This window comes from Tachypleus tridentatus, chromosome 8, assembly GCF_004210375.1.
Source record: "Tachypleus tridentatus isolate NWPU-2018 chromosome 8, ASM421037v1, whole genome shotgun sequence".
In the NCBI taxonomy this organism is placed as follows: Eukaryota; Metazoa; Arthropoda; class Merostomata; order Xiphosura; family Limulidae; genus Tachypleus; species Tachypleus tridentatus.
In genome coordinates, this window is record NC_134832.1 from 33,594,586 (window position 1) to 33,614,747 (window position 20,162).

Here is a 20,162-nt window from a genome sequence, read left to right on the forward strand (position 1 = left end):
TTTAGTTTAATGTTTTACAAGTAAATCATTGTCATAAAGTCAAAAGCAAGTTTTTATAACTAAATGTATGATGACCTGGACCCAGAATGGACAACAGTATTACAACCATTGCATCAGAGAGTTATTCAAATCAAAAAGTCAGCTAATCCCTTATTGGGTTACACACAATATGTTATAAAAAAAGAGGTGAAAAATCTCACTATCTGGGGATTCCAGATTCTGTATGTTCAACTTTGGATAATTGCACACATAAATGAGAACTGTTTCCATGAGCTTGGGGTGAATTAACCGACATAACATTATAACAGCATATCCCCAACCTTTCGATGGGCCTGTACACTGTCCTGAATATTTTTACTTGCTATCAATCACTGTTTTAAATATAATTGGGCATGTGTTACTATACAAAAAACTGCAAGGCTAACACCATGTTGAAAAATAAATGTTTTACTCATCCACAATGCTTCTGGGTCTTTAATTCAAAAATACAATAGCAAATTCTGCAGTAGGCAAGTATTTTTGTTTTAACTCCTACAATGATTCAACCTGCAGTCTTAGGTCATTACCAGGTGAAAGTTACATCTGTGTAATCTGCTCAAAGTTGGTGATAGTGAGATGAACAATTTCCACGACACAAACAGTTTTGTTAAAAAGTTTATTAGACACCGTATATGAGCTATGTTGCTTTTCTTTCAACATTACTACACATATAGTGTAAGAAACAACAGCATAGTCGCCTCCTACGTCATACTACCAGACATATCAAGCCCATTAGGATTTAGTTTTGTTCATTAAAATTAGTCCTAATACACAAACAGCATTTAGCTTAGTTATTAAACTTTTGAGTTTTAAAGAAGTGCCATTATATTTTCAGTTCTGTCAAACAAATATCTACCCTTTACTTATGTAGATATAAATTTTGTTTATACAAACTACAACAACAACCAAACTTTTCAGTACAAAAACATACTATTAGCAAAACACTTGGGTAGTATAATAGGTGCTCATTGAAATCATATTCTTAATCATTAACACTAACATTACATAAAAAATATTCTTGTTTAATTTGTGTTTCTCTGACTACTAAGTAACCTGATCATGACAAGATTAAAATCAAATACTCAAAAACAATAATATTTACTATTATTCTCTCGGAAAACCAGTAAAATATATTATTAATGTTAGATAACATTGCTACAATTTTTACACTTTTAAACTAAAAAAAAAACACCTTATAAACCTAATAATAAAATTAAAAATTATCATACCTTACTGATTTCTGAGCAATATATTATAACTGCAGGAGAAAGTGAATTAGATGTGATCAAAAAACATTACATTTATGTACAACTATGGCTTATGATCTCTCATTTGATACTATCTAGGACAATAATTTGCCCATAAACTACTATATACAAAACAAACTGGACACAAATAAGACCAGACTCTCAGTTCTATACATATTTATCTGATGCATCATTACTGTAATAAAAATTGATCAAAAAAATAATAATGTTGATAGCAATATTTACTACTATTTTCCTCCAAACCAAGCAGCCTAAGATCTGAAACAATTATGTTACACAACACAGGATACAAGGATATTATATATTTACCCTTAAATGGCAGTCACCATCAACTGATGTTGCTACCCACAACATTCCCACTGTTTAAGGGTTGTCAGGCATTGACAAGAAGTTACTTCCCATAAAATATATTTTACTGCATGTAAAATTTCTTATTGCATAATTATTTTCCAACCAGTTTTTTTTCTGTCTTGTGGCATTTACTCTGTGCAACTTTTTCATATTCACAAGAATCAAACTGCCGATATTTAAACCTAAATATTTCATATCAAACTTTGTTTCTATTCTAAAAAACAGTACAATCAGAGATGATTCAAGCAAAGATACTTAACATGTAATTGAAAAAACAAAATATACATATATATGTACACATAAAAGAAACAATACTGTTCTATGATCACTCATAAATGCCTTGACAGTAGACTAGTATATCAACTCTTACTACTGAACACCTACTTAAAAATTATTAAAGCTATGATTTTGGTAGGTTCCATAATGTGCAACAAATAAACTTATTATTTAGGAGCTTATGAAATAGTAAAATAAACTAAGATTAAAATATTTTAATATATGAGCTTTAGGCTGCAATACATAAAAGCTTCTAAGCATTATAAAATAGAGATCTTTGATTTAATTGTATACAAATATATGTAAAATACAAAATTCACAGAAAATGAAAGCATGGTATTTACTACTGGCAGACTGAGAAAATAACTATATAATTTTGAGTAGTTACATTAAAAATAATGTCGAAAAATAAACCATATTAAATGTTAAAAGTTACAAAATGAAAATGAGTCTTAATTTACTTTATTAAAAACAAGCTTCCTTCTTGTCCGATATCTAAAGGCCAAAATATATTTTTAAAACTGCTGGATTTAAGGTTCACATGTAACAAACACAGAATATTAACAACTGAAAAAACAATTCTCTGATTAAAATCTCTTAAAAGAAAATTACAAAACTTCTTAAACCTAACACTAATATAATTATAGATACATAGAGTATCTCAGTAATTCAGTTCCAGTTAAAGTCTACCGTAATGCAGTTGGTTAGGGTATATTTTCTGTGTCTTAAAGGGCAAGAAATCTCTATAAATAGATGTTAGTGAATTCACATCCAATAATCTTAAAACCGTTTCCTCCAGCTTATCATTAAGGTGATGACCTTTGTTATTGTGTGATATTAAAAACTTACATAAAAGTGATTAATAATTTATTTGTCCTAATATTCACAGTGTGATCTACTAATATATTATTGAATATGTTCAAGGTTTTATATATATATATATATATAAACTAGAAATCTAAGAAACTTTGGGCCTAAACTATAAATTTCAATCATATAAAAATCATGTTGAACAAGTATTTTCTTCCATCTATGTTCTTAAATCAGAACCAGACAAGACTATTTCTGGTTAATGTAACACCATATATGAACTTCAACGTTCAATGAGAAAGTTGGTTTTTAACTTTGCAGAAAATCATGTATTATAAATACCAAGATGTGAAACATATTATGCAAAAAAAATTCTAAAAACATTATTGTGTCAACTAGTTTCTGTTTTTTTTTTTTATTTCATACTGTGTTAGCTAGTAATACTAACAACTATTTTAAAAATAAAAATAATATACAAAAGTAATATGGCACAGTTAAAAAAACAGTAACAACAAAGCTAAGAAAAACGATTGAAACATCTGAGTTACAAACTATGGTCATCAGGGTTAAAAAATGAAGCTTTCATTTGCCTTTCATTAATGTTATATGGTGTCTTGATGTAAACTCACCTTACAACTTACATAATAATTACTCTTAGAAGCATGCATAACCACAACAGAATAATAAATATCTATACATATTTTACATTAATTTTGATCTAGAGGATATTAAGAATCAATACACACTTGCCACTGTACCATTTTACTAAACTTCTCTAAAGCCATAGCCTTGCCAAGTATTTAAATACCAAACACTTATAGATAGACATTATTTTGATACCTATAGTTGACTGTTACTTATAGCACACTTACCATCTCTCTTAAATACAAAATATACATTGCACTTAAAGTGGTAGGTTTCTCTGACTGGCTTCAGTTACTGTTCTACTGAAGTTAGATCATTAATGTTTACAAGTAAACGTAGCATAAAATTATGCTCTTGTTTTAAAAAGCTATTAATAGTTAATCATAAAAACTTGGTTTTGATAGATGTATTATCACTTGATGAGAAAATAACAATATTTCATTTCAGATTTTTTTAAGAAGATCAAAGCTGCCAGATCAGTAACTATTCTTTAAACTCAAAAGTTATTTGTTTAACAATCAAGATATATTAGGTAATTAATGAATTACCAATATGAACAACTATGTGTACTATTTAAAGAGCAGTAGTTTATGCAATGTAAGTCAATCAAGCCCTCGCAGGTTGCATACCAAGAGTTTTTACTCATTACACTAGACACTGTTCAAATATTATCACAATAGTAGGAGTATATTTTACAGTCAAACCTTTCAAACATGATTTAAACAAGTCAAAAAGTTGTATGTTACATTACATATGATTGTAAAATAGTTCCTTATAAACCATTAAATGGTTTAGTCACATGTTATATGCAACATATATTGGGTCAAGCTGGTCAGCAAGAAACCCATCTCGGAGGTGCATTCGCTGCTTTTCACCTCGCGAGTTGATAGGGACAACACCAGGATCCACAACGACAACCACACCCACAATAAGCTGATGTTCTTCCAAAACAACATTGGTTACCAGAGGTACCACATCCAAAGCTTCATTCTCATTTCCATCAAGTTCCACTACTACCACCAAAAGATTTGTCCACGTGAACACAGCACTAAAGAAATAAGTTTTTTAGACTTCAGAAGTAAAATTAAGGTTTCACATGACAGTTGAGGAAATTATAAGTAAAAAAAATTTAAATAATATAATGATAAGATTATTTCTGATTACCAATTTACTCTTTAATTTAAACATTGATGATTAATTTCACACAGTTTCGTTGTTTTAATGTAATTCAAAGGTTAACATTGTTACAAAAGTTGGCTAGTTTGTGTCCCTAGGCAAATGTGAAATTTTATTACTAATTTTAGATGTAGTGAACATCCAACTAATGAACAAACAATGAACTGGACTATTCATGTTATCTAACAAATTTTTAAAGCATAAGAAAGAAAGGAACCAACAACCTTTAATCCTTTGTCATCTCTACCTGCACATTTAAACCAAATGTGTCACATGTAATTTAAATGCCTCGTGCCTGGTTTGTTATACAGTCAGAACAATGCTACTTTAATGGAACGTACTTCCATGTATGATAAAGGGTTAAAAGTGAAATCAATGCAATGTTTGTAGATGTTGTTGAATATAATGGTAATTATCATTTTTTTATTATTATACCTTGGCAGACATTTAGTTTTAAAGGAAAGTATCCCCCTTCACCCCACACACAAGTAAGTGTAATAATATTGTCATGGTACTTCAAGTTTTCATTAAATTATTTATTATGAGAATGCAACTTAATTTTAGAATTGTGGAGATGGAGTCAGAGAAAAGTGGTCCACAGCAGAGACATGCAGTTTGATATACAACAAAATCTGATCTAATGGGACAGACCCTTTACAGGGTCAACTGTTGGCAGGGTTCTACAAGTTCAATGCCTCAAAATTAGTTACAGGGAAAAATGCGAGTACCTTGAGAAAACCCATTTTCACAAGGCGTGTGCCAAATAATCTACTTTCCCCGTGCCTAGCTGTATAAAAAGAAAATCATGAGTTAGTTATATAATACTAAGTGATATGAGTTGTCTAAATGATTTTCCACTACACTGTGATACGTTATATGGTGATACTGTTTTGTATGGTGCACGTAAGATGGCATGAAAGACAGAGGTGAGACTGTTTCTTGTTTCTATGTTTTTGTAGTATATTTTGACTAGCATGTAAAGTTTGTACTGGAGGTAAGACAATTTACCCACTTTATGTGGACAGCTAACTTGGCGTGTATTTTAGAAGCCTTACAGCTAATCTCTGTATGTGATTTTGTTTATATTATAGTGTTTGGTTCATTTTTTCTGACATGATTATTGTGACCTGACAAAAGTATTTGATAACTGGTCAGATGTAGACTTTATACATTTTAATGATGCTGCTGGTTTTTGTATCATTTAATTTTACCTGCTTATTGGTCATAGGGTGGTTGATTCATTTGTTGATGGTTTTGTATGTGCTCACCCATGTAAATTTTCTGTCAAATGTGATCCCAAGGAATTTGTCTTTAGAACCTAGTTTTATTTCTACAATTTTAATTCTACTTTCTTTGGAATTTTGAAACATTTGTTTAAGCTTCCTTGGAATATTATTTTCTGGGTTTTGATTTGGTTTAACATGACCCATCAATCATTAATAGAAGAATTGCTTCACTACATTAGCTTTCCTACTCTGGTAAACTCATCTGCAATAATTTTGCAGTAATAAAAAGTAGACATTATCACAAACAAGATAAAACTGCGACATGATAGGATGAACCTGGTTTCCTATGACATCCTAGTAGTGACTAACAATCCTGCAATGATTAGATCAAATCTTTGCCACTTACGAAATTTAAATCCATCCCTCCCATCTGGAGTGTATGCTTCCATGTACTGTCTCTAGAGACACATACATATCTATTTAAAGGAGAAAGAGTGAATGTTGAATCACCACCTAAAAATTTAGTCACAGATCCTGAGTTCACATGTGTGATTATCCCACTACTGCACAGCTAAATATGAGTCTTCTTAAATGTACAGCCACTTTGCATCATAAACTGAGATGGTACAAGTAGTTTTCTCCGACACTGACTTCTGGCATCCAAAATTGAACTTTTAAGCATGTTTTTGATATCACTGCCACTCTGTTTTGATTCCCAGTGCAATTTGAAGCATGGTGCTTTTGGCCATGTGGTTGTTTTCCAAACACTTTTAACACTGGTAGTCTTAACAAGCCATCAGTCTATGCAGTTTGGGTTGCAGATGCACCTGTAAGGAGAGGACACTACTGTCATCCCCCTTTCAATGTCTGTTTTACACTTATTTGAAAATAGGTTGAAACACAAACAATCTTTGCAATTTATTCATATATTTTGTTCATACTGAAGCTATCGATTGTTTCACTTATAAAATCCCCCATGTTAAGTGATAAAATCTATATCTAGGTCTTTTGAAAGATTATGCTTTAAACTCAAGAAGATTGTTGGAAATTAAGTACAAAGCTACACAATGGGCTATCTGTGTTATGCCCACCACAGGTATCAAAACGCAGTTTTTAGTAGTGTGAGTCTGCAGACATACTGTTGTGATGCTAGGGGGCAACTCAAGAAGAATTATCCTTAATACAGTTTACTTGACTCCAGCAGTTCTCAGATGTTGGTTGAAAAGTGTAATTACTGTTTGATAGTTGTAAAAAGTGTTCCTTAACACAAGTTTCTGATCAGGGTAAGAAGGCTGTTCACTTAAAATAAGCACCAAATTTAAGAATGAAATGAATAACTTACCATTCTGATACCTTCTTGTGGCAACGAAGGACACTGTTCTCGATGTCTATGGGATGGTATCGCATTCCTCGTAGTATAAGAGTTTCATCTAGAGAGCCAACCACAAAGACTGCATCATGAAGCTCTGGAAAAGAAACAAAAGACTTCAAACAAATCTGTATCCACAGTTGAAATATATAATGGCACAGTATTGAAACAGAGAACATAACTAAAATATTGCAGTGCACACAAATAAAATAACTAAAACCAGCATTATGTCTTTTCATCCATTCTTGTTTAATTAAAGATGTGCATTTTCAAACATTTTTGTCTAGTCATTTTCAGAATAAACAATAATTCTTCTTAATTTACACCAATCCAACAAACAATCTTAGTTGTATATTTTTGTGAATATTAGAAGAATATTAAAACAAACTGGGTAACGTAACCTTCTGAGCTTTACAAGACGTTGGGAATTCAATTCTGATTTGGAAAAGTAACTATGCAAATATGTCTCCCTTCTTTTTTACATAAAGCAAATGCTAATTAACGTATCTACAGCAAAAAGATTAATATATGTAAGATTATATAAAACATTAAACTCTTAAAAATTAATCTAAACATATTTTAAAGTTTGTTCATTCAAGTGGTTAAGTTCCTTTCACCCAAGTTATCTATTGTCCTGAGTCATTTCCCTACAACATCACACAAACACCATGTGTGTTTCTTATAGCAAAACCACACTGGGCTATCTGCTGAGCCCACCAAGAAAAATCGAACCCCTGATTTTGGCATTGTCAATCCGTAGACTTACAGCTGTATTAGCGGGGTGCAAACACCTTCATATGCAAAAGATTTCTATAAAGTTGAATACATTATATGAAAGTAGAGAGCAATTTCCTCTGATGGGTCTAGTGATATCTTGACTTTGTGACAGGAATGATTGATTGATTTAGTGTTTTATGACACAAAGCAGCTAGGCTATCTTTGCCAAATATCCAGTAAAAAGGTAAAAATAAATTAAATGTAGTAAAATACATAAAAAGAAATGAAGGTAAAACAAAACATCATTGAAAAACAGAAAAAGTATAAAACCAATGTTGAAACCTAGTCTACAATGTGAGAGAGAAAGCAGAGTAAAAGAAGTTTTAAAGTACTTTATCTAGCAAAATGGAAATGATCATAACCTGCCAGGAAGACTCACAGGTAAGTACCAGAACCACCGTCAGTCACCTGAAGTTGGTCTTTCCAGTCCTGGTTCCCGGGTTATGTGTCATTATTGCAAGTACCAAAGAGTAAAGTAATAAAAGTTTAAAAAACATGCAGCAAAATTGGCATAACAACTCGCCAGGACGACTAACGGGTAGTTCAAACGGATAGTTCAAAAATCAGTGTTAGTCACCTGAAGTTGACCTTTCCAGTCCTGGTGTCGAGTTATTTAATGTTCTGGCCATTTTCCAATTTCAAATTGAACTAGAGAGATTAAAACTTTGAAAAGGGAAACATAATTAAAAAGGGGAAATGAAAAAATATCCAACACTTAATTGAGGTTAAAAAGATTAATGGCCATTAAAAAACTAAAAACTTTATCAAGGTGGACAGTGTCACCATCACCAATAACACTGTCCAATGTTACAGATAAACCCTGGGAAAAAACATGTTTAAAATAGTGCCGTCGTTGAGAGTCGTAACGATGGCAAGAAAGTAAAATGTGGCTTACAGTGATTTGAGTGTTACACAAACTGCACACTGGTGCAACAGTTCCAGATAAAAGAAAATGATGAGTTACAAAACTGTGACCAATGCATAGTCTAGTTAGAACAACTTCCTCCTTCCGGAACCTTACAGAAGCTAGATGGCCAAAGCCAAATATAGGGTTTTATTTGAAAAAGCTTGTTGTCGTGTTGCTCACTCCAAGTTGACTGCCAGCTGGCATGGAGCCAAGGCTTGAATACAGGACCATAGTTTATGTACGGAATAGGCACAGTGGTGATAGTGCTTGAGCAGATAGATTTAGCTGCCGTGTCTGCAAGCTCGTTCCCACGAATACCAACATGGCCTGGTATGCAGAAAAACTGGATAGAAGTAGCAGTTAATGAGAAATGGGCCAGTCGGTTTTGAATATCAGCAAGAACAGGGTGTGAGCCAACGTGTAGCAATTCCAGGGCCAGTAGAGAACTAAGCGAGTCAGTATAAATAGTGCAGTTGGAGTACTGCTCAGCTTCAATATGATCCAGGGCAAGAGATATGGCATACAGTTCAGCAATGAACACAGAAGCTGTAGAGGGGATTCTGCACGCAACCACCAAACTGCAACAAACCATGGCAGAGCCCACTGAATTACCTGATTTGGAACCATCTGTATAAATTGGAACGTAACGATTGTTTGAAAGATGTTCATTAAATAAAAGACGGTACTTCCAATCTGGAGTATCTGCCTTTTTCAGATGACTTAAAGAAAGGTCACATTTGGGGGCTGTAATAAAAGCTATGGTGGGATGGGCTGACCTGTGGATTCTGCAATGTTATCCAAGAACAAACCCAATTCATCCAATTGAGCCTGGATCTTTAGGCCATACAACATCGCAGATCCCTGTTCTGAAAGAGTATGGCTCACTGATGTTCAGTGAAAACACATCCCCAGGTGGGATGCTTTAAGTGTGGTATAAAGCTTCAAAGAATATAGTAAAGATAGTTGCAAGAACTTGAAGGTGCAGAGACCAGGTTCATCAGATTCACCGATATAAGCTTTGAACAGGAGAGGGGCAGGAAGCCCCAGTGCAGAGTCTAAGTCCTTGGTGATGAATGGGGTCCAGCATCTTAAAGGCGTTCGTCATGGCACTTCCATAGACCATTGAGGGCAGTTTGTTTTGCCGCTCAATATATCTCGATATGTTCTTAACATACAATATCGACATCTCCCCTACTGGCAGTAGAGTGAGAGGAAGGATGTTCAGTGATGTGCATTTGATCTTTAGCTGCTTTAAGTGTGGTACTTAAAGGTCAGCCCTGACGGTCCAAGTTCCTGTACCCAAAACTTGGTCTCAAACCACACGAACTTAGAACTCACCGATATCCATTCAAAATTTTTTAATAAACATGGGTAAATGGCCACATAACCCATATGTATGGAGAGAAAAATTAAAGCCGCGCCATAGTCCACTCCATGTTGTGATTAAGGGCAGTTTGTAGTTGCCGCTCAATATATCTCATGTTCAACGACTTTCACATCTCGTCGCAACAGTGAGAGGGAGTTGTTCAGTGATGGCATTTATCTTTATACTGAATAGTGTGACACTTAAAACACAGCCCTGAGGGACTCCAAGTTCCTGTACAAAAGAACGGGAAAGTGTCAAACCCACAAGAACTTAGAATCTCCTGTCCATTAAAAAATTTTTAATAAACATGGGTAAATGGCCACGTAACCCATATGTATGGAGGTCTCACAATATGCCATACCTCCATGTTGTGTCATAAGCCTTCTCAATGTCAAAGAATATTGATATAAGATGTTGGCGTTTGAGAAAGGCTTCTCTGATTGATGTTTCAAGTCAAATTAGGTGGTCTGTGGTGGAATGCTGTCATCAGAAACCACACTGGGTGGGCGACAGGAGGTTGTTTGATTCAAGGAACTAAACAAGACAAGCATAAACCATTCTTTCTAAGGTCTTGCAGAGACAGCTCGTAAAAGCTCGTAAAGGGACAATTATAGTCAAAGAGACAGTCAGTTTGAAAGGAAAGAGGTGAACGCTCTGCCCAAGTCTTGATGGCCAAGAAGGTGGAGGAACAAGCAGAAGTGCTAGATACCCGGCAAAAGCTTTCATCTAGAGTATCAGCGATGCTCCGGACATCAGCTACCTCTTGACCATCAGAGAGTAAGATGGAGAGGGGGACAGAATTGTAGTGCCCACTGACCTTTCGAATCCTGTCCCATATGACCTTGGAACTGGTGGTATAAGATATGCTAGTTGTGAACTTAATCCAAGATTCCTTCTGGCTTTGACGTCTTATCCACCTAGCATGTGCACGGGCCAATTTGAAAGCAACGTGGTTCGAAAGTGTGGGATATCTACGAAAAGTATCCCAGGCTCGTGTTTGAGCTTTCCGTGCTAAGTGGCAAGCAGGATCCCACCAAGGACGAGGATATCGTGGAAAACGTGTTGAGGTTTTAGGAATACACTGAGCAGCTGCTTGTATAATACAGCCAGTTACCGTTGCCACACAGTCGTCTATTGATGGCTGATTCACGATGGCAGGATCAAGTTCTGCGAGAGCAGTGAAAGTGGACCAGTCTGCCTGATCCAGCTTCCACCGGGGCACCGGGTAGGGTGGCATCGACCACAACCACTCTCTCTCAAAAGTATAGGAAAATGACAACTGCCTAGTGGATTATTGTCAACCCTCCATGAAATATGGGAGAATAATGAAGGGGAGCAAACTGAGAGATCAATAGCGGTAAAGGACTGACTAGGTGCATGAAAATAAGTGAAAGAACCAGAATTGAAAAGAGAAAGATTGTGATCAGAGAGCATATGCTCTACAGAGCGACCCCTCCCATCAATAACAGCACTTCCCCAGAGGGGATGATGTCCATTAAAGTCTCCCAGGAGTAGAAAGGGAGACGGCAACTGTTCAATGAGAGCATCAAGGTGTGATTGATCATATGTCTCTCCAGGAGACAGGTAGAGAGAACAAACAGTGATGGTATGACCCAAGGAAACACGGATGGCTACGGCCTCCAAGGGTGTGTTGAGTGACAAAGACAGGGTGGGCACATGCTGATCAACCAATAGTGCCACCCCTCCATGTACTCGTCCATCACACAGCCTGTAATTTCTATACAAAGAAAACTGCTGAATGGTGACTGTATCAGCAGGTTTTAGAAATGTTTCTTGTAAGGAAAGACATACAGGATGGTAGGAAGCAATGAGTGTTTTGATATCATCCAGATTAGAACGTAAACCTCGACAGTTCCATTGTATCAAGGTGGCCATTTTTAACGATGGGTAGGCGAAGTGGCTGGAGAACCCTTCTGTTTACGACTGTATCTTTTCTCCTTACTGTCCTTAGTTGGAGGAGGTCTATCAACCTCCATGTATCCTGCCCTGGGTCGACTGGCCAGGTCTTTGTTATTGGAAGGGGATTCCAGTGACTGAGGATGCAAACAAATGATTGTTTTGCCTTTTGGGGTGGGAGAAAAAGATGTATCAGAAGAAATGCCTGTATTTGAAACTGAAGGATGTGGATCTTGAGGTTTGTTGGAATGTATGGGTGTAGAAGTCAATTCATCAACATTTTTAACCATGGAGGTCAAAAGGCTTTTCATTTGTTTTGAAAATGATTCTCTTGGAGGCACAGAGAGATCTGTCTGCACTCCCACTGTAACTGTGGAACAAAGTGCAGCAGCATATGTCCGAGCCTGAGGATAAATAATGTTATGAGTCGTTTTCAAACGCTGCACCTCTTTTTCCTCCAACCATTTTGGGCAAGAACGAAAGTAGGAAGGGTGAGAACCATTGCAGTTGATGCAATGTGGGTCCATGTCACATTCATAGGCATTGTGGTCCTTGCCACCACAACGAGCACATGTCAGGGAACCACGACATGATGTCTTTGAGTGGCCGAACCTGTGACATTGGAAACATCGGAGAGGGTTTGGAATGTATGGCTGTACCCTGCAAATTAGATACCCTGCCTTGATGGTGGCAGGTGCACATGATGATGTAAATGTCAAAACGAGGATATTTGTTGGCAGTGTAACTCCATCTTTGCGAGTGGAGATGCAGCTCACTGCAGAAGCTCCTTGAGTGGAGAGACCAGGTAGAATCTCTGACTCGGGGACATTCTTCAAATCACTCTCAACAATAACTCCTCGTGATGAATTCAAGGTAGCATGAGGGGTAACCTCAATAGGTATATCCCCAATTGCCATTGAATTCAAGAAGAGTTCACTGTGTTGGGTTGTGGATGTTTCAACTAATATATCTCGAGATTGAAGCTTCTTTACTGACTTTGGAGAGCCAGCAAGACCCTATAGTCCCTTCTGAATAAAACAGGGGAACATTTGCCCTAAAGGTTTTTCTGAAAGAAAATGTAATATAAGAAAATGAGGTACGTGTGTTACAGATGTTGAAGATTGCTGCTCAGAGTCTTCAAGACATGGGCATTTACCTATTGACTGTTTTTTCACTATTTTATTTAAATTTTTTGAAGGAGGATCCATAGGAAAAAGGAAAATTTCGGTACCCACTGACCCCACCAACCATGGAGCCCTACGATGGGATGCACTACAATGTCATGCAAGGACAATGCAGCAATGCCAGGGTTTTGTGAGCACTATACCCAAACACCAGCATCAGGCACAATGTCCACAACACCCATTGAAAACTTCCAACACTGGTACTTGGTTGACTCTAGCCCAAGTGGACCAGCCGAATGAACCAAGGGGGGCCACCCAAAGGCTGCCCGTTTACAGGAATTCAAGGCCAAAGTGGTGTGTTAGGGTTGGACCCCTCAACCACTCGGATCCTCTCCTCCCCTTCACGGGTCGCCACACATGGCAAACACATGGGTGGATGTTTAGATCCCAGAGAAGGTAACCAGACAGAACAGAACCTTCCCTGGGAGGTCCCCTCACCACGTACAGGAATCCACACCAAGGGGGATAGGAATGATTGAAAGTAGCCTATCTGATGATTTTTATGGGAAATCAATACATCCAAGAATACCTTGCTTCATGACTGTATAAAGTCTGGTAATGTTGTATTTAACTAACAAAAGAGATCAATCACAATAACAATAAATGATCTACACTTTATTCAATATTTCTTTATAGTTTTACAAGATTTAGTTAAAGCTTAACAGATTTTATTATGTAAAAAAGAAATCTTTAAGACACACAAAAACAAATTAAAACATTCAAGATCTGAATACTTGCAGAAACTATTCCAAATACTAACCACCCTCTGCTTGTACTGACTCTGTTCTTCGTAAGAAACCCAAATAGCCTGTGCGTGCGTATGTTTGTGCAGTGTCACCTGTAATCAAACGTGCATTAAAATGGTCACTGTGGAGTGACTCATCCCCATATATAGTGAAGTAGCCAGTACAACTGTGAGGTGACTGTACCCAAATCTGAAATAAAATATCAATAATTTTATCAAGAAAAAAAACAAGTAGCTGAGACACCTTCCTCTTCTAGAATATAGAGTAATACACTATTTTAAATCACATTTTATAAACCTACAGGTAAAGAGATTGGTTATTCTACAAGTTTAATATTTGCTTTTTGTTTGTTTTTAGAGAAAGGCTATATTGATCTATTTGCAGTGTCCACAGGGAATAAAACCTCAGATTTTAGCATTGTAAATGAATAGACTTATAGCTGTTCCACCAAGGGACATTTAATACAGAACAGTAAAGTAAGTTAAAGCAAACACTAATAATTAAATACATATCTTAAAAAATAACAGATTTCTATTTTTTTGTAATATGAAAAGGGAATACTTTTTTCCAAAACACACTTTAAAATACAACATCAGCCTTGGGAATGCACTTGAATTTCAAATAAACATCTTCACATAATTCATAAGTTTGGATAAAACTAAGGTAAACAATGCTAGAGAGAGGTAATGAACAAGTAAAAGAACAGAAAGAGAAATGTAGCTATAACTAATATTATTGGAAACTGCTGCTTAATAAAAACAAAGTATGACAAGTACAGCTTTATGAATTTTTGTTTGATTTATCATTATTTCTGATAAACAATTTTTAGGTAAACACCTGTGAAAAACAAACCTTGGCTTAACACAGACGTAATGCTGTTGTATGGGTACAGTAAATTAGAAAATATTTTTACAATGTTGGAAATAAAATAAGCCTTTGTAAACAAGAAAAAACAACAACACATAGTTGATACAAGTATCTCTAAAATAAAAAATTACATTAGGTCTGAATACCCATCAATATGATGGCTGGATGGTGAAAAGTAAAATCCTACACAAAAATAAATCTACAAGAACACTGACAGGTTATTCCTGTCAAAGTTCTATGGGTTATAAGCAGCATAATTCACTGGACTGACTGGTTCTAAAGCAAATTTATAAACTGATTTCCTATGTTGGAGCTTGATATTAAGAGAAGGCACAATTTTTATTGAAGCCAAATATGTAAGAAACTCTACAAACACATCTTCTAAGTTTTTAATACTGATAGCAAGGTTTTACTATTTTATCATACAATTTTAACATGAAGAATTAAGTGATGTGATAGTTATTATACAAAACCAAACAACTGCTGCTCAAGTACACTGGAAACCAATACATATATATATTAAACTTACAAAACCAGTTTATGAGCTTTACTCCACACCACAAATTATTTGACTTAATTAATCCAACTTTACCTCACCCAGGTGCGAGTCAGCACAATGACCTTTGGTCTCAGGGTCAGCAATAACAACCTTTACTCCAGGTAACAACTTTCCAGATTCTACAAGACACAAACTATGAGGTGCTCCTCTTTCAACTACAGTTACCCTGTCATTTCTCAAAGCACGTACGTCTACGTACACTGTTGTAGGGTCTGGACTAGAGGCTCCCTGAGACAGAAATAAACTCCCATATGTAACAGCAACAATATAAACGTACATCTAAACAACATTTTTATCCAACAAGAATTCAATACAATGACACACCAGTAACTTCAAACATGTTAAATTCACATCTCATTCAGTAGTTCCTATTTAATAAAATGAACAACAAGTTACAGCTATCCATTAATACAAAGTCATTACTTATTTCCTTTCTAACTCACATTCTTTGCTATATTAAAACTTTTTTTGTTATATTAACCAGTGTTTTGGATTATTACAATATAAAAATGGTGACATCAGGTATTGAAAACTTTGTGGGTTCTATCCCCTCATATTACCCCCAAAATAAAATTATAACCAAAATATTAAAATATTAAATTTTTCATCTGAGATGTAATTTTAATTTTTGTTCCCCTGATGTAGTTATAATTGAGCTGGTGAAAAACATTATCTCTCCACTGAGTGACAAAATGTTTTTCTATTCTTTATTCTCAACTGACCACAAATCTTTTGTTTTTTCTCAGCAGATTCACATGAAACTTAGTAGGGTTATACTCTAGTCTACTCTAACCAGATATTTTTTTTTTTTTTAACTTGCTAAAGTTATACTTTGGTCCAATACACCAAGATTTTTTTTTTTATCTTCATGGGATTACACCTTGGTCCAACAGACCTATATATATTTTTCTTCTTTCTTTCTTATCTTGATAGGGTTATACCTTGGTTCAATACACCCAGAAATATTTTTCATCTTATTTTTTTAAAATAAATTTAGGCCTTTTAAACGTGTTAAAAATAAAAGATCAAATAACTCAAGAATGTGTCTTAAGCTTTTCCGAGTCATGTTTACAACAATCAAGATGAAAATTGGTACAAATATAAATTTTCATGTTCCAACATGCTGATATACAAAAAGTTAGCTTTGCCTATTTTCAGTTTTCGTAAGAGAGGATCAAACCTCACAAAAAAAGCATAGCTTTGGGAGGGAGGGGTGATCAATCACTCATCCATGTTTTGACCAATTTACACATATTTTGGTACAAAGCTACACACACTGACAACCAACAACGTTGGAATTGTCAATTTTTAGTAATTATAGGGAGTCAAGATACCACCAAAAAGCATAATTTTAGGTTTTTAAACGTTTTACATGGGATTTGGTACAAAGATACCTTCTTGCAAGATCCAAGCAGCAGAGTATAGATGGTTTATGATTTTCTATGTTTCTCACATTTTGCAAACTCTCTCTTTGTTAACCTAAAGATGACCTATGAAGGTCAAAACGTTGTTCTCTGCTTATCAATAAAAGTGTTAATACCCATACCAGCCATTCTGAGATACCTTTTAAAGTTAATAATTATTAGGTTTTGTATTACTTGAATGTCATAGAAAATAGTCTTCCTTCAAGTTTATTTATTTAACAAAATTATATTTTATAATAACTAGATAATTGTAGATAAAAGTATTGTATGTGACTGTTAGGAAAGAGGAAAATATAGAGAGGTCTGTTCTGAACATATGTACATAAGCTTGTAAAACATGGACATAGTTAATATTTATATATAAAATAGAGTCAGTTACATACTACCTATTTATTAATACTTCACATGATTTTTATCAGACTGTTTAACACAGTGGCCTAGTGAAGAATATCATTAGGCCTATTGCAATATATGATTGAAAACTGGTTTTCTGGTCATGGGTTATGTCCTGGAAAGTAGTTATGTTAAGTGATGGTTTTATGGTATTATAAATCACAAATCAAAAAAAGAAAATCAAATTTATATTCTAAAATATTCCACAGTTATTATGTCATGTGTTTGAAGTATCTGTGTTTTAGAAATGATGGCATTTATAAAATATTAAATTTTACTTATGCAAGATCACATGTGGCATTACACCAGCCATCTGGTTTTAAAAGGTAAACTAACGTGACTTCTGAAGTGAAAATAACAGTGTATTTACCTATACTATTGTAATCAATGCTATACATCTTCAGAGTAAAATAATACATATAAAAAAACATCTAGTACACTAAACGTTTTACTATATAAATAACAATATTATACATAATTGTTTGTAATATAAAACTTATTAACAAACTACAAGTATCTCAATTAGAACACTAAAATTAAAATCCTTGATAAATTGAAATCTATCAAACCTGAAGACAAATAGCTATATTAACTCGACAACCAAAAGAAGTGCTGACAGCACGTGGAGAGAGTCCTACATTTGAGAAGAGTTTGGAAAAGGAACTGGTGAGAGTGACTCGAGGTCGTTCTTCTGCCACAACCACACATGTTCGAACACAATTCAAATTCATACCTCGCTGCTGGTAAATAAGTAGTGTTAGCTACTAAACAATACTTTTAGAATGTTCAACTTTACAATGAGAATATCTGCAAATTATTTTCTTCTGCACATAAAGTTGAGGTTCTTACCAAATTTAACACACAATTTTTTTTTAACTAAAAGACTTTATTAATCATTTCATACCATTAGTTAAAAAGCATATTTTTATACTGTATAAAGTTAATCAGTCTATGCTACTGAAATAAACAACTCCATTTTCTTATTTTAAGAAACAAAGAGGATACAAAGGATAACAACCAGAACTATCAAAACAAGCTTGTAATGTTCAATCTTACTTTAAGTTGGTTAATAGAAGATCCAAGACCCTTAGTGCAGAGCTCCATCACTCCATAAGAACAGAAGGTATCTCGAACTACATAAATATGCAAAAAAAAAGTGATTGTGTGTAACAGAGTTCATAAACCAGTTTCTTTAATATTAATTAATTTGCGTATTAGAAGCTAAACTATTTGGTATCTTAGTTGTCTTTTATTTAAAAATATTATCAGGTCTCAAAAATTATACTAGACTAATGATTCTTACTTTACAGAATCTCTTTGGCTACAGAACCTATCAATAAACAACAACTATTCACAAAATATTTACACAAATAATAAAATATTAAGTAATTAAACTGTTAAAGTATAAGTAATTTATTTGATGACACTTTGAGACAAAAGCTCAACAGCACCATCCTCTCACATTCTATTTTTTCCATGATAAATCTTTACTTTTAATCTCTTGTTTCCTTTTTTAACACTAATTATATAGACAAATCATCAACATGTGTTTCAATGAAAAGTTGAAAAATCTACATAAGTGATACACTTATCTTTTCAAAAATTTTCTCACAAATTTCTTGATCAAATACTACAAATCTCTTATCATTAGAAAGGTCTTTGTCCAAGAAACTCAAAATGTATTTTGGCTTTTAAATTTAGAATCACCCTACCTGCTCTTGAATCTAATGAGTATATTACATGATAGCACAATGTCTTCATTATCAAATGATGACTGGCTTCAATTTGAACTTTTTTTTATTTGCAACGTTTTTCACACAAACACTTAACACACATGTAATTTCCCAAAAGAAAAAAACTACAATAAATAGAATTTCTTTGAGCTTTCTCACCATAGTTTGGTCTAAAATATGCATACACATTTCATTCAAACCATACACTTATAACTCTGCAAACACACATTCAGACATTTCTGTATACTCAGCAAAGTTTGCTTTCATTACAACTTTACACTTAATTTGCTTTGAAATGGTCCATTTCAAAAGTTGTTATAAATACCTTTCAGCCAATTTTTCTCTACTACAAGTTTTAGTTTTTGTTTTTGTGTTTCTCTGTTTCAGTTTACTAAACCATGTCATACACTGAATACCTGCTATTATTTTATATTCTGTGATAATTACCACTACTGTGCTTTATTGTTTACATCACCTGTAGTTTTATTAAATAAAGCTACATCTAAGTGAGTTTGTTTGTCTAACCACATAATGTTTTTTTCAAATAGACCAGGGTTTATCAGTCTAACACGTAATGCCTGTAAAGATGAGTAGCTTAAAATGCATGCATGAAAATAATAAAATACAGGAAATTCAAGCAAAGTCCATGAAAGCTACTGCAAAAATGTTTTATGGATCATGGCCATGAAACAAAATCAATAATACTCTCTTTTTTCTTTTAAATAATGACTGCAGATTGTAACAGAACATTTCAATTATCTATCTTAGCAGCTTTTCAGCTTCTGAGTTTTTCACAGTTTTTCTATTAGTTTTACAACTTCATTATTGATTATATGACCGAGAGGTGAATATGATTTTTTCTGGTACATTTAAGGGTAAAAACTTGACAGGTTATAGTCATCCTCTAACTGTGATAAACTTTTCTAACTTCTTTGTCAACATAAATCTTATTTGACTTTTATCTAACATAAAACGTTTCTAATTTTTATATTTTAGTTACAGCCTATACAACAATGAAGAGAAATATAAATAAAAAACAAACTGTTTAGCTCTTAATAAATTTAGTGTTAAGGTCATTTACACTTAGATGTCAGGTTTTAGTAGTCTTACTTTTTTCTCACTTTATTGT

At 34.2% G+C, this 20,162-nt stretch overlaps 1 protein-coding gene across 14 annotated transcripts in view; it reads right to left on the minus strand.

Moving 5' to 3' along the window:
• Positions 1-636: 636 nt before the first annotated feature.
• The window catches only part of LOC143222130 (disco-interacting protein 2-like), a 159,711-nt gene continuing 140,185 nt past the window's right edge, over positions 637-20,162 (minus strand). For 11 of the 14 annotated variants that reach the window (XM_076448138.1, XM_076448143.1, XM_076448140.1 and 8 more), the window contains 6 exons: positions 18,357-18,433; positions 17,870-18,040; positions 15,517-15,711; positions 14,072-14,246; positions 7,134-7,257; positions 637-4,437 (listed from right to left, as the gene is read on the minus strand). In XM_076448138.1, the coding sequence (XP_076304253.1) occupies positions 4,185-4,437; positions 7,134-7,257; positions 14,072-14,246; positions 15,517-15,711; positions 17,870-18,040; positions 18,357-18,433 (995 nt within the window). In that variant the 3' untranslated portion in view covers positions 637-4,184. The remainder of the gene's footprint in view (positions 4,438-7,133; positions 7,258-14,071; positions 14,247-15,516; positions 15,712-17,869; positions 18,041-18,356; positions 18,434-20,162) is intronic. The other 3 variants (XM_076448144.1, XM_076448132.1, XM_076448130.1) reach the window with 1 other exon arrangement.